This window comes from Odocoileus virginianus, chromosome 23 (genome assembly GCF_023699985.2).
Source record: "Odocoileus virginianus isolate 20LAN1187 ecotype Illinois chromosome 23, Ovbor_1.2, whole genome shotgun sequence".
Taxonomy (NCBI): domain Eukaryota; kingdom Metazoa; phylum Chordata; class Mammalia; order Artiodactyla; family Cervidae; genus Odocoileus; species Odocoileus virginianus.
Window position 1 is genome coordinate 20,178,045 of NC_069696.1, and position 14,784 is coordinate 20,192,828.

Consider the following 14,784-nt stretch of genomic DNA (forward strand, 5'->3'; position numbering starts at 1 on the left):
GTTTTCTAGTCTTTTATTATTAAAGACAATCTTTCAATAATCAGCCTTGGACACATTATTTTCTATGTGTGTAACTTTGTGTAGAACAGCTTTCTAGAGATGATTTTGATTTTAATAGATATTTCTATATTATCTTCACAGGGCTTACTTCAATTCTACTATTACAGCCTCAACAAAGAATTAAACAATTAGTTTATTTCCAATTTGATAAGGAAAAAACAGTATCTGGTAGCTACATTTAAGGTAGACTACTTTTAAAGTCTTATTGAATTTGTTACAATATTGCTTCTGTTTTATGTGTTGTTTTTTTTTTTTGGCCATGAGGCATGTGGGATCTTAGTTCCCCAACCAGGGATCGAACCCCCCTGCAATGGAAGACGAAGTCTTCGCCACTAGACTGCCAGGGAAGTCCCCTCACTGTAGTTTTTTTTTTTTTTCCCCTCACTGTAGTTTGTCTTAACATTTATGAGTACGGCTAAGTGTATATTTAAGAATCTTTGGATTTACTTTTTGTGAACTGTTAGCATGCTTTATTTTTCTACTAGGTTATTCTTTTTTATCTACTTTTAAGAGCTCTTTAAGTCTGATATGAATTGCATGATTTTTTCAGTTTGTAATTTGCCTTTAAATTTTTTGCCTTTATTTTAAAAATCAAGAATGATATCATACATATGAAAGAATGAAGATATATATGCACATTTTAAGAAAAAATAATAAAAATAAACTATGTACCTGCATCCCAGTTAAAAAATAAAATATTTTAAATAGAATATTAGCTGTGCCTTAGAAAGTCACCAATCTCATTTCTGTTCCCCACCAGCAGTAACCACTGCTAAATTTCATGTTGTTCATTACTTGCTTTCCTACCATTTTATCATCTATGTATAAATCCCTAGGCAATATATTTTTAAAACTTTGCCTGGTTTAGAATATGGATAAAGAGAATCATATCATGTGCATTCTTTTGCTCAAAATTATTTTTTTATATTGATCAATGTTGATAGTGTGGAAATGGTTCGTTCATTTTCATTCTTATATGGTATCCCATTACATGAACATATGGTATCACAATATACTTAGGATAAACATTTGAGATGTTTACAGTTCAAGGTAAACAATGGTGCTGTGAACTTTTACATATGTGGACCCAATGTTCAAGACTGTATCTAATCTTGGAGTGGATCCGCCAGGTTGTCGAATATGTATTAACCTCAAATGTTTCAAGTAATGTCCAATCCTTTTCCAAAGTGGTTGTATGAGTTTACTTACACCAATAGTGGTTGGGATTTCCCAATTTTGGTGTGTAATAGGATTTCATTGTGGCTTTATGATGCATTTTCCTGAAATCGTTCATTTCTTCACATGTTTATTGGCCATTTGTATTTCCTCTTCTGTGAAGTTCCTGTTGATGTTTTGTGCCCGTTACCCATTTTTCTACTGGGTATGTTCTTTTTAAAAATTTGTTGACATTATTTATGTATTTTAGATACAAATCCTTTGTTAATTAAATGTATTGTAAATATCTTCCCTTGGTTTGCAGCTTATCTTTTCACTCTCTATATTTTCTTTTGATAAAAAGAAATTCTTATTTTAATTAGTCAAATTTCCCAATCTTCTTCTTCATGGCTAGTGCTTCTATGTCTTGTTTAAGATAGACCATATCCTCCTGGGGAAGACTAAATGCTACTGGGTCAAGGCTATTGTCATTACTTCTAGGCTTTTTCAAGGAACAAAGAAAGGAAATGTACATTTTTTTTTTTTATTAAGGAAGTTAAAAGCAATGATTTCCTACCTATATGTTAATTAAAAAATACACAGCGTGTTTACTTCATTAACTTCTCTTGTGTTGAAAATCTTGTTATCTAATATACTTCTTTACTTTATCTTCATCTATCAAACTCTATCAGACTTCAAAATAGCAATATAATATTTTTACTAAAGTAAGATTACAAGTCAAGGCTGTCCATTTTTGTTTTGGTGATTTTCTTATCCCTAGCATCTGTTCCACGGAGGATGCCCTGCTTTTTGAGGATAATTGTTTTTTGCTCTTTTGTTTTGGCCATGCTGTGTGGCATGTGGGATCCTAGTTTCCTGACTGAGGACCGAACTCATGCCCCCTGCACTGAAAGTGTGGAGTCCCAACCACTGGACCACCAGGGAAGTTCAATAACTCTGTTTTGATGTCATTTAACTGTTACCCATATGGTTATACAATGAACTTGACATACCACTAAGTATATTTGTGTGCATTCATTTTCAGGTCTCAGGAGTTGCTTTGCTTTGAAAAATTTTGTTAAGTATGAACAGCATTTACATGGTTTCAAAGTCAAATGTAAGAAAACAATTTACATCCAGAGAAATGTAGCTTTCATTTCTGCTCCCTCCACTCTCCTTTCATTTATCTTTTAGTTATTGGTTTACACTTTCATTGCTGTTTCTCCTTGAAAATATGAGTAAATCTATCATCTATCTATCATCTATTATCTATCTATCTATCATGTATCTATCAATCATCTATTATCTATCTATCTATCTATCTCAATTTCTTATGCAGAAGGCAGCACACCATATACACTGGTCTTTACTTTTTACACTTAATAACAGATTCTGAAGGTCAGTCCATAGCAGTATATGGAGGTACACCTCATTCCTGTTTACAGTCACATCATTGGTACAACCAGTCTTCCATGTCTTTGGCCGTTTTCAGTCTTTTCACTACTGTAAATTATCTGCAATGAATAGGCTTATATTGTTGCCAGTGAACCTTTGTGATAATTCTGGAAATCCTGCGTCAGAGGATAAATGAGTATGTGATTTGGGTGCTGGGTGCCAAACTGTCCATAGCAGATATGCCATTTTGTATTCCCACCAGTCTTTTAGGAAAATGTCTTTTTCCCCTTATTACTTCATCAACACAGTACACTCTCACACATTGGAATTTCTGCCAAATTGATAAGTGAGAAAATATTTCTCAGTACGGCTTTCCAGGTAGCTCAGTGGTAACGAATCCACCTGCCAATGCAGGAGACGTGGGTTCGAACCCTGGGTCAGGAAGATCCCCTGGAGAAGGAAATGGCAATGCACTCCAATATTCTTGCTTGGCAAGTCCCATGGACAGAGGAGTCTGGCGGACTATAGTCCATGGGCTCATAAAGGGATTGGACACAACTTAGTGACTGAACAACAAGCATTTCTCAGTATGGTTTTAATTTGTATTTCTAATTTTATTACCAAGGCCAAGCTCATGTGATTAACAATACTTTTTGCACCTATTTTCTACAAACTGTTATTTTATATATTCTGTCCAGTGTGCGTGCGTGCACGTGTGTGTGTGGTTATATATATTATCCCCAGGAAATAAAATCTTCCTAATTTTTGGAAGTATATTAAACAGTACCTTTCTATCCTCAATGGCTTCAGTAAACTTTTCAGAAAAAACTCTGACGTGTGAGCCTGCATTGTGTGTATGTTTGTGTATGTGTGTACATGTGCTGAGGAGGATGGAAAGCATAGTACTTGCACACTTTTAAAAACTTATACATTTTTCTTTATCATATTGTCTAAAACTCTAGCTTTAGAAGGTTAATCAAACAGCCAGTACATTCATATCGGACTTTAACCTGACCAAGGGCACATGAACAAGACTGACAGGATACATACAGAAACAAGCTGGTTTATTTGTGTATTAAGCTTGGATTTTGTGTCCAACATTGAGTCAGGTTCTAGTAATGACATAGATAGGACTGTACTTCTATGCAAGAAATTTATTTTTTAGTCCCAATTTGATCTTCTCCTTAGTTGGAATGTAATTTTAAAGACCATTTTCAGTATTTTTGCCATACCACATAAATCCTGAGTAGCTTTTTAGAAATCTTACCTTTGTCCCTTCTAATATAGCTCTCTTTGTTGCCCCTGAATATAGCCCATCCATTTGTGCCATAACATAGCCTGCATGTTTCCAAAATGGGTCATCCTTGTAATATTTGATGTTCTCCCGGGTCCATTGATCTTGCTTCCTGGAAGACAAATTAGATTTGTACTAGTGGTCTCTACGGTTGTTCATCCAAAGCCAAATTAAACCCAAGCATTTAAAGATTATATATTCAGATACTTATGCTAGTATAGGGGCTTTCCTGGTGTCTCAGATGGTAAAGAATCTGCCTGCAATGTGGGAGACCTGGGTTTGATCCCTGGGTTGGGAAGATCCCCTGGAGGAGGGCATGGCAACCCACTCCAGTATTCTTACCTGGAGAATCCCCATGAATGGAGGAGGCTGGCAGGCTATAGCCCATGGGGTCCCAAAGAATCAGACACGACTGAGCGACTAAGCACACACAAAGGCTAGTATAATTTAAATTCTGGCTCTTGTAACATTCCAGTCATTTTGAAAAGATATTAGGGCAAATCCTAAATGCTTTTCAATTTTTCCCAAGGACTATGAAAGTGAACATGTTAGTCGGTCAGTCATGTCCAAGTCTCTATGACCCCATGGACTGCAGCCTGCCAGGCTTCTCTGTCCACGGATTTCTCCAGGCAAGAATACTAGATAGCCATTCCCTTTTCCAGGTGATCTTCCTGACCCAGGGATTGAACCCAAGTATCCTGCGCTGCAGACAGATTCTTTGCCATCTGAGCCACCAGGGAAGCCCCAACGACTATGACTCTTTATGACTCCGCATGCTTTACCTAGAACTATCTAGAAACACAGATGTGATATTTATTTATTTATCTGTGATTTATTTATCTGTGATATTGAGACCTAAGAAAGTTGAGGACAGACTATTCAAATGCATCGCATATAATATTATAATGTTTTCATTAAATCCATAGTGACAAGTTGATTAACTTTTGTTAGATATAAGTGGTAAAGTTAAGCAGGAAAAAAAAAAAGCTCTTAAGGACATAGTGGTTTGTATTTGCTTATATTTCTCTCAGATCATTTTCATAGTTTATGGTTTGTTCTATTCCAGTTTTTGCCAATAACTGCCTCAATGACTGTCCTATAAAAAAGTCTTTTTGTTGTTGTTTTATACTCCTTTCATTCCCTCTCATGTTTTAGTTGTCTGCACTTTATGCAAGATGAGTTGACATCACTTTGTATACTAAAAGCAGTTTCTGATTTGTTCAGGCTATCTCCAGATCAGTTTAAAAACACAATATCACTGCTTCACGAGATCTAGCCTAGATACTCTGAAGGACCTTCACATCTGACAAAGAGGTTGCTAGGTATATATTTTAGAGGGCCAAACCAAGAGTTCTTCTATCCCCAAATTAGTCTCAGTCTGTCATCCCCACAAATATAAAACAAATTTTGAATATTGAGAATTATTAGTCTCCAGAAAGCTTTACTAAAATAAAAATATTCTCAAAGGATGTTAGGAATTATAACTTAAGATGTGCACTAACTCCCCAGCTAGGATGAGTCACCAGGTCCATAAAAAGGAAGCACCTTAGAGAGGGAGGAGGGGGGTTTCTGAAGGAGAGGAGTCCTTGGGTGGAAGGGATCCAGGGGTTTGGTTTTGCCTATCTTGTCCTGGGAGGTTTCCTCTAGCTGCATTGCAGCTGGTAATGTGATATATTAACCTGACTTCTCAAAGGGCATAAATTAGAAGACATTTGTCTGCAACCAGTTTTTATACTATTATCAAAAGGTGCTATACTTAACTACAAGAACCACTTTGGAGTCCTGCCTTAGAGATGGAAAAGAAATTAGTGAAGGAAAAATGGCTGTTTGAAATGACAGATTCAACCCCTGAAGCCTCAGTAACAATGAGAAGAGGAATGCTAATCATACATACGTTAAAAAGTCCTGCACTTTATTCAACATGGAATGTTTCTTAATCAGCTGTGGGTAGAGGTTTGTGAAGTGGTCATCTATGTGTCTGAAACGAGAGATAAAAATCATTACATTTCCATTTTTCTTCTGGGATTTTCCCATCACAGTAAATTATTTGTTATTTTGGCTAACTGAGATGTTCCCTATTGCAAACCTTCCCTATATTTTTTAATAAATCAAACACAAAATTTAAAATTGGAAATATTTTCAATGTATAGAAAAGCATAGAATATAACAAACACCCAAGTATCCACCAGTCAACTATATTAAATCATTCATTATATTTTACTATATTTGTTTCATATTTTTAAGAAGATATAAAACACAAGCTAGAGTTGAAGTGCTGACATTAATTGTCCTCCCTTCTCCCTACAGGCAACTGCAATCTTAAATCAGTATTTATTATTCTCATACACATTTTAATACCATATATATATTTAAATATTTAATCATAGATAATGTAGAGCATTGCACCCAAGTACTGCATTTCAGAGTCTTCTGTTGTCTATGAGGGTTTCTCCATTTCTTCTAAGGGATTCTTGCCCATAGTAGTAGATATAATGGTCACCAGAACTAAATTCACCCATTCTAGTCCATGACCTAAAATGTCAATGTTCACTCTTGCCAACTCCTGTTTGACCACTTCCAATTCACCTTGATTCATGGACCTAACATTCCAGGTTCCTATGCAATATTGTATTTTACAGCATTGTACTTTACTTTCATCACCAGTCACATCCACAACTGGGTGTTGTGTTTGCTTTGGCCCCATCTCTTCATTCTTTCTGGAATTATTTCTCCACTCTTCTCCAGTAGCACCTTCCGACTTGGGGAGTTCATCTTTCAGTGTCATATCTTTTTGTTCTCAAGGCAAGAATACTGGAGTGGTTTGCCATTCACTTCTCCCTTCTCCAGTGGACCACGTTTTGTCAGAACTCTCCAGCATGACCCGTCCATCTTGGGTGGCCCTACACGGCATGGCTCATAGTTTCATTGAGTTAGACAAGGCTATGATCCATGTGATCAGTTTGGTTAGTTTTCTGTGACTGTGGTTTGCATTCTACCTGCCTCTGATGGATAAGGTTAAGAGGCTTATGGAAGCTTCCTGATGGGAGAGACTTACTGTGGGGTTCCAAAGAATAGCATGGAAAGATTAAAAAAAGCCTTCCTAACTGATTAAAGCAAAGAAACAGACAAAAACAATAGAATGGGAAAGACTAAAGATCTCTTCAAAAAAATTAGAGATACCAAGGGAACATTTCATGCAAAGATGGGCACAATAAAGGACAGAAATGGTATAGGCCTAAGAGAAGCAGAAGATATTCAGAAGAGGTGGCAAGAATACACAGAAGAACTATACAAAAAAGATCTTCATGACCCAGATAACCACAATGGTGTGATCACTCACCTAGAGCCAGACATCCTGGAATGCGAAGTCAAGTAGGCCTTAGGAAGCATTACTATGAATAAAGCTAGTGGAGGTGATGGAATTCCAGTTGAGCTATTTCGAATCCTAAAAGATGATGCTGTCAAAGTTCTTCACTCAATATGCCAGAAAGTTTGGAAAACTCAGCAGTGGCCACAGGACTGGAAAAGGTCAGTTTTCATTCCAATCCCAAAGAAAGGCAATGCCAAAGAATGCTCAAACTACCGCACAATTGCACTCATCTCACATGCTAGTAAGGTAATGCTCAAAATTCTCCAGACCAGGCTTCAACAGTACGTGAACTGTGAACTTCCAGATGTTCAAGCTGGTTTTAGAAAAGGCAGAGGAATCAGTGCTCAAATTGCCAAGATCTGTTGGATCATCAAAAAAGCAAGAGAGTTCCAGAAAAACATCTACTTTTATTTTATTGACTACATGAAAGCCTTTGACTGTGTGGATCACAACAAACTGTGGAAAATTCTTAGAGATGGGAATACCAGACCACCTTACCTGCCTCATGAGAAGCCTGTATGCAGGTCAAGAAGCAACAGTTAGAACTGGACATGAAACAACAGACTGGTTCCAAATTGGGAAAGAAGTACATTAAGGCTGTATATTGTCACCCTGCTTATTTGACTTATATGCAGAGTACATCATGCGAAATGCTAGGCTGGATGAAGCACAAACTGGAATCAAGATTTCAGGGAGAAATACCAATAACCTCAGATATGCAGATGATACCACCCTTATGGCAGAAAGTGAAGAAGAATTAAAAGAGCCTCTTGGTGATAGTGAAAGAGAGTGAAAAAGTTGGCTTAAAACTCAACATTCAAAAAACTAAGATCATGGCATCCGGTCCCATCACTTCATGGCAAATAGATGGGGAAACAATGGAAACAGTGAGGGACTTTATGTTTTGGGGCTCCAAAATCACTGCAGATGGTGATTGCAGCCATGAAATTAAAAGATGCTTGCTCCTTGGAAGAAATGCTATGACAAACCTAGACATTGTATTAAAAAGCAGAGACATTAGTTAGCCGACAAAGGTCCATCTAGTCAAAGCTATTGTTTTTCCAGTAGTCATGTATGGATGTGAGAGTTGAACCATAAAGAAAACTGAATGCCAAAGAATTGATGCTTTTGAACTGTGTCCCTTGGACTGCAAGGAGATCAAACCAGTCAATTGTAATGGAAATCAGTCCTGAATATTCATTGGAAGAACTGATGCTGAAGCTGAACCTCCAATACTTTTGGCCACCTGATGCGAAGAACTGACTCACTGGAAAAGACCCTGATGCTGGGAAAGAATGAAGGCAGGAGGAGAAGGGGACAACAGAGGATGAGATGGCTGGATGGCACCCCAACTTGCTGGACATGAGTTTGAGCAAGCTCTGGGAGTTGGTGATGGACAGGGAAGCCTGGTGTGCTGCAATTCATGGGACTGCAAAGAGTTGGACATGACTGAGCGACTGAACTAAACTGTATAGCATTATTTATCATGTTTCAGAACATACATAAATAAGTAAATAAGATCATACTATCTACCACTCTAACTTGTTTGTTTCCACATGACATTTTTAAATTTTTTTGCATTTAGTGTCCTAATATTTATTTAATACAAATCTATAGTATTAAATTACATTAATATAATTTATTCTGTATGTAGTCTAAATGACATGGTCAATTCTTTTTTTAGATGTTTTAGTTGGAGGATAATTGCTTTACAATATTGTGTTTGTTTCTGCCATATATCAGCATGAATCAGTGAGAGGTATACACATATCCCCTCCCTCTTCAGCCTCCTTCACACCTCCCACCCCTCCATATGACATTTTAAAAGAATTATCTATGCTATTATCAGCTTAAATTTATTCTTTTCATGTGCTGATGGTATTCCATGCTATGACTATGTAAAAATTCATTTATGCAGTCCTATGATAAACATTTAACTGGTTTTTAATTTTTCACTATTATAATACAACTTCAAACATTCTTGTAAATATCTCTTTTTACACATTTGTTTTTCTAGGATATATATATATACACACACACATATATATAAAAATGCCGGGGTGAATATTCTATATACCTAGAGTTATAGATATTGCCAAATTGTTCTCCACAGCGATTGTATCAAATTACATTCTTCTGAACTACATGTTAGATTTCTCTTTGCTCCATAGCCTCACCAACACTTGGCACAGTCACACTTTCACATTTTCAACAATTTGATGTATTTGAAATGATATGTTCTTTTAATTTCCATTCCCCTCAGGATTACTGACTATTTGAGCTTCTTTAAAACTTATTTTAAAAATTAAATGCTCCTCACATGATATACAGTAAGCATTTCTGGTGAGCTATACTTGACATATAACATTGTGTAATGATTTGATGCATTTATCTGTTACAGTATGATTGCTACTGTAGTATTAATTAACATCTCTATCATGGTACATAATTATAATTTCATTTTTTGTGATGAGAACAGTTAAGATCTAACCTCTTAGCAACTCTGAAATTTACAGTAAGGATGGTTGACTGCAACCACCATGTTGTGCCTTAGATCTCTAGGACTTATTCACCTACTGGTGGCAAGTTAGTGTCCTTGAACAACATCTCCTCAATTGAACATTTTTTAATTGATGAAAATAATCCTTTTACATCTATTGTGATTTTAATATACTTGCATTTATTTTTATAATCTGTCCTGTTTTCCAATTACCATCCCTTTCTTTGTCATTCTTTTATATTTTCCCCATTAGATAACATTTTATTATCCTTCTTTTAGCTTCCTGCTAATTTAAAAGCTATAGAATGTACAACTGACTCTTAAACAACAAGTATTTGTACTACAAGGGTCCACTTAGATGTGGATTAAAAAATATATATACACTCTTTAAATATGGAGGGCCAATTATAAGTCAACATGAGGGTTTTTGATTGCATAGGGTTGGGGATGGGTGTGTACCAATGCCTCTAACCCCAGCATTGTTCAAGGGTCAGCTGTATGTCCATCCTGAGGGCAACCATCATTAAAAATTTTTTAAACATTCATAACTATGCATTTTATTATAAAATCTAAGTGAATTTTTTTGTTTGCTTGTTTTTGGCTGCACAAAGTGGCAGATGAGATCTTAGTTCCCTAACCAGGGAGCAACCCGTGGCCCCTGCAATGGAAGCACAGAGTCAACCACTGGATTGCCAGGGAATTCCCATATAAAGTCTAAATGAATTTTATGTTTCTCTCATCCTCCAAACATACACATCTTAGCAAGCTTTACCTACCCACTGACATCATCCATCATGTTATTGTTCAAAGATTTAGTTTTACATTTTCAATTAAAAAAATTATTAACTTTTTGAAATTTTACAATTAAGTCTTATTAATTTCTTTCTTTCTTGTGTTAACAATTGTTCCTTATATCCAAAATATTCCCTCCTTCTATTCTTGTCAGTGTGTGTCCTATAATATCAAAAGGTAAATAGAAGTCTGGGCATGGTGAAATATTTTATTTAACTAAAAATATCCTTATTTTGCCCTTGCTCTTGGGTAATTGAAATGGTTTTAAAACTCTAGTTTTATTTTTCCTTAATACCTTTAAAATATTGGGCTTCCCTGATAGCTCAGTTGGTAAAGAATCCACCTGCAATGTAGGAGACCCCTGTTCAATTACTGGGTTGGGAAGATCCTCTGGAGAAGAGATAGGCTATCCACTCCAGTATTCTTGGGCTTCCCTTGTGGCTCAGTTGGTAAAGAATCTATCTGCAATGCAGGAGACCTGGGTTTGATCCCTGGGTTGGGAAGATTGCCTGGAGAAGGGAAAGGTTACCCATTCCAGTATTCTGGCTTGGAGAATTCCATGGACTGAATAGTCCATGGAGTCACAAAGACATATCTTCTGGCTCTATTGTTGCTAATGAGAAATATGCTATCAGTCAAGCTGAGATTCCTTGGTAATCACTGTTTTTCTTGCTGATAGTTTTAAAAATTATTCCCTTTATCCTCAGTTCTCTGTAGTTTCACCCTCTGGGTTGTAGCAATTTAATAGGCTGTGTCTTCTAACCAAGGACTCCTTTGTTTATTTGTTGTGTTTTTGCTGCACTATGTACCTTGTGGGATCTTAGGTCCCTAACCAGGGAATCGAACCTGGGCCCATGGCAGTGAAAGTGTCGAATCCTAACCACTGGACTGCCAGGGAACTCTGAAAGTGGTCCCCCCCCCCACCCCACCACCACACACACACCTTTTTCCTTTGTTTTGGCTGCACTGGGGGATTTGCAGGATTTCAGTTCCCTGAGCAGGAACTGAACTTGGGCCATGGCAGTGAAAGCCTGGGATCTTAACCACTAGGCCATAGGGACTTCCCTTCATGTCTTTTTCAATTTTGATCAATTCTCAACTACTACCCTGTTAACTCCTCCTTATGTGAAATTCCTCCAGTTCCCCCCACCCCCGGGGCTTCTGATAGACATATGTTGGAGTTTCTTAATCAAATCTCTCTATTTAATAACAGCTCTCTCGTTATTTTTACCCCTTTCTCTGGGCAGTGTACCATGTAAATCCCTCAATACCAGTGTTTCATTCAGAAATTATTTCTCTGACTTTATCTTGGCCAAGTTTGCCCACTTATTGATATTTTAAAAATTAATTTCCCTAATTTTCATTTATGATATTTCAAACAAGTTCTTATGAAATATCTACTTGTCTTCTTATTTTTCCTTCTTGTTCCACTAATTCTTTAAGTTTTCCTTCATTTGTAACTTAGAGTACCTTAAGCATATTTAAAGTGTTTGTTCCAAAGACAAGGGCCCAGTGAGAGGTGGAGGAGCCCCAGCCGCGCACAGCAATGCGCTTCTCCCCACTCCCCCACACTGGCGTCGGCCTGCTCATTGGCAGGTGAAAATGGTGAAAAAGACCACTTACTATGACGTCTTGGAGGTAAAACCCAATGCCACCCAAGAAGAATTGAAACAGGCTTACAGGAAACTGGCCTTGAAGCACCACGCTGATAAGACTCCAAATGAAGGTGAGAAATTTAAACGGATTTCTCAAGCTTATGAAGTGCTCTCTGATGCAAAGAAAAGAGAATCATAAGACAAAGGAGGAGAACAGGCAATTAAAGAAGGTGGAGCAGGTGGTGGCTTTGGCTTCCCCATGGACATCTTTGATATGTTATTCAGAGAAGGAGGCAGGACACAGAGAGAGAGAGAGTAAAAACATTGTGCATCAACTTACAGTAACCTTAGGAGAATTTATACAATGGTGCAACAAGAAAACTAGCTCTGCAAAAGAATGTGATCTGTGACAAATGTGAAGGCCGAAGTGGTAAGAAAGGAGTGGCAGAATACTGTCCCAGTCCACTGGAATGCAAATAAGAATTCATCAAATAAGACCTAGAATGGTTCAGCAAGTTCAGTCGGTCTGCATGGAGTGCCAGAGCCATGGGGAGCGGATCAGTCCTAAAGATAGATGTAAAAGCTGCAATGGAAGGAAGATAGTTCAAGAAAAGAAAATTCTAGAAGTTCATATTGACAAAGGCGTGAAAGATGGCCAGAAGGTAACATTCCATGGTGAAGGAGACCGAGAACCAGGACTGGAGCCAGGAGATATTATCATTGTTTTAGATCAGAAGGATCATGCTGTTTTCACTTGATGAGGAGAAGACCTTTTCATGTGTATGGCCATACAGTTGATTGAGGCACTGTGTGGCTTCCAGAAGCCAATGTCTACTCTTGACAATTGAATCATAGTCATCACTTCTCATCCAGGTCAGATTGTTAAGCATGGAGATATCAAGTGTGTGCTAAGTGAAGGCATGCCAATTTATCATGGGCCATATGAAAAGGGTCGCCTAATCATTGAATTTAAGGTAAACTTTCCTGAGAATGGCTTTCTCGCTCCTGATAAACTCTCTTTCCTGGAAAAACTTCTGCCTGAGAGGAAGGAGGTAGAAGAGACTAATGAAATGGACCAGGTAGAATTAGTGGACTTTGATCCAAATCAGGAACGATGGCACCATTACAGTGGAGAAGCATATGAGGATGATGAATATCATCCTAGGGGTGGTGTTGTGTCAGACCTCTTAGTAGGGCCCGTGAATAACACTCACTGCTGGTGTTTTGTTTGCAGTAGTGATTGAGTGAAGGACTATAATCATAATATGCTCACCACTTGTTTTTGTTTTAATATTCAACTGTAGTAGTGTTTTAAAAGTTAAATGAAGAATAAACTTGAATATAAAAGCTCTGACTTTGCCCTGTATATATGATGACTTCAGGGTGCAAGGGTAATACTTGTAAAAACTACTTTAAAAAATTTCCCCTAGCATTTGTTAGGCCATACTTTGTAATTGATTTCAGCTATGTACATGGAATAGCTTAGACTGAAATGCCAGGTATATGTATTGACTTCAGTGTATGACCCTTAATTGTTAAGCTATGAAATTAAAATTGTATTTAGGGGGGAGGAGCCAAGATGGCAGAGGAATAGGACGGGGAGACCACTTTCTCCCCTACAAATTCATCAAAAGAACAATTCATCAAAAGAACACAGAGCAAATTTCACAAAACAACTTCTGATCGCTAGCTGAGGACATCAGGCGCCCAGAAAAGCAGCCCATTGTCTTCGAAAGGAGGTAGGACAAAATATAAAAGATAAAAAGAGAGACAAAAGAGCTAGGGACGGAGATCCATCCTGGGAAGGGAGTCTTAATAGAGGAAGTTTCCAAACACCAGGAAACCCTCGCACTGGCGGGTCTGGGGGAAGTTTTTGAATCTCGGAGGGCAACCTAACTGGGAGGAAAAGTAAATAATACCCACAGATTACATGCCTAAAGGAACTCCCAGCAGAAAAGTACCTCAGGCGCCCGCATCCACCACCAGCAAGTGGGGGCGGAACGGAGAGGAGTGGGCGGCATTGTTTAGGGTAAGGACCGGGCCTGAGTGCTCTGAGGGCAATCAGAGGGAGCTTTTGTGAGTTACCAACTTAAACTGTGGGACAGCAAAAGAGAGAGAAAATTAACCGGCCGGAACACACTGCCAGCGGTTCGCAGAACAAAGGGACCGAGCAAGTCCAGAGGAGCTAGCGGCTGCAGACCGGCCCAGCCCCGCCCGAGGCAGGAGGCAGGGGGGAGGGGAAAGGGGCGGGCTCGGCCCTAAGGACCGCATCCCCAACCACACTGCAAGCAGGCCTCCAGTTTCTAACCAAAGACTCCCTGAGATTCTGGATGGTCGACATCCGCTGGGAGGGTCACGGCTAGACACAGGGTGCACGCCCAACCGGCGCGGGTGGGGACTGGGGCTGGGGCTGCGGAGGGGAGAAGGCGCACCACATGCGGGGAGAGTGCGCCCGTCAAGCTCCTGGCTGCCTGAGCTGCTTGGGCCGGGGAAGGCACAAAATGCAGGCGCAGCCGAGTCCGTGCTTTTGTGGAACACCCGAGGGCTGGAACCGCGCACAGCGCAGGGCACGCTCCATATAGAACAGCCGGGAGCCTGAGCAGCGTAGACGGGGAAAGCAGCG

The 14,784-nt window shown here is 38.7% G+C and overlaps 1 protein-coding gene, 1 long non-coding RNA gene and 1 pseudogene across 3 annotated transcripts in view; 2 read left to right on the forward strand and 1 right to left on the reverse strand.

Annotated features, from left to right (window-relative positions):
- The window catches only part of PLBD1 (phospholipase B domain containing 1), an 86,981-nt gene that overhangs the window by 32,954 nt on the left and 39,243 nt on the right, over positions 1–14,784 (reverse strand). For both annotated transcript variants that reach the window (XM_020910786.2, XM_070453654.1), the window contains exons 3-4: positions 5,799–5,882; positions 3,878–4,016 (exon numbers count right to left, since the gene is read on the reverse strand). In XM_020910786.2, coding sequence (XP_020766445.1) covers positions 3,878–4,016; positions 5,799–5,882 — 223 coding nt within the window. The remainder of the gene's footprint in view (positions 1–3,877; positions 4,017–5,798; positions 5,883–14,784) is intronic.
- The window catches only part of LOC139030601 (uncharacterized), a 39,616-nt gene that overhangs the window by 10,027 nt on the left and 14,805 nt on the right, over positions 1–14,784 (forward strand). The window lies entirely within an intron of this gene.
- LOC110148697 (dnaJ homolog subfamily A member 1 pseudogene) lies at positions 11,115–13,659 on the forward strand (annotated as a pseudogene).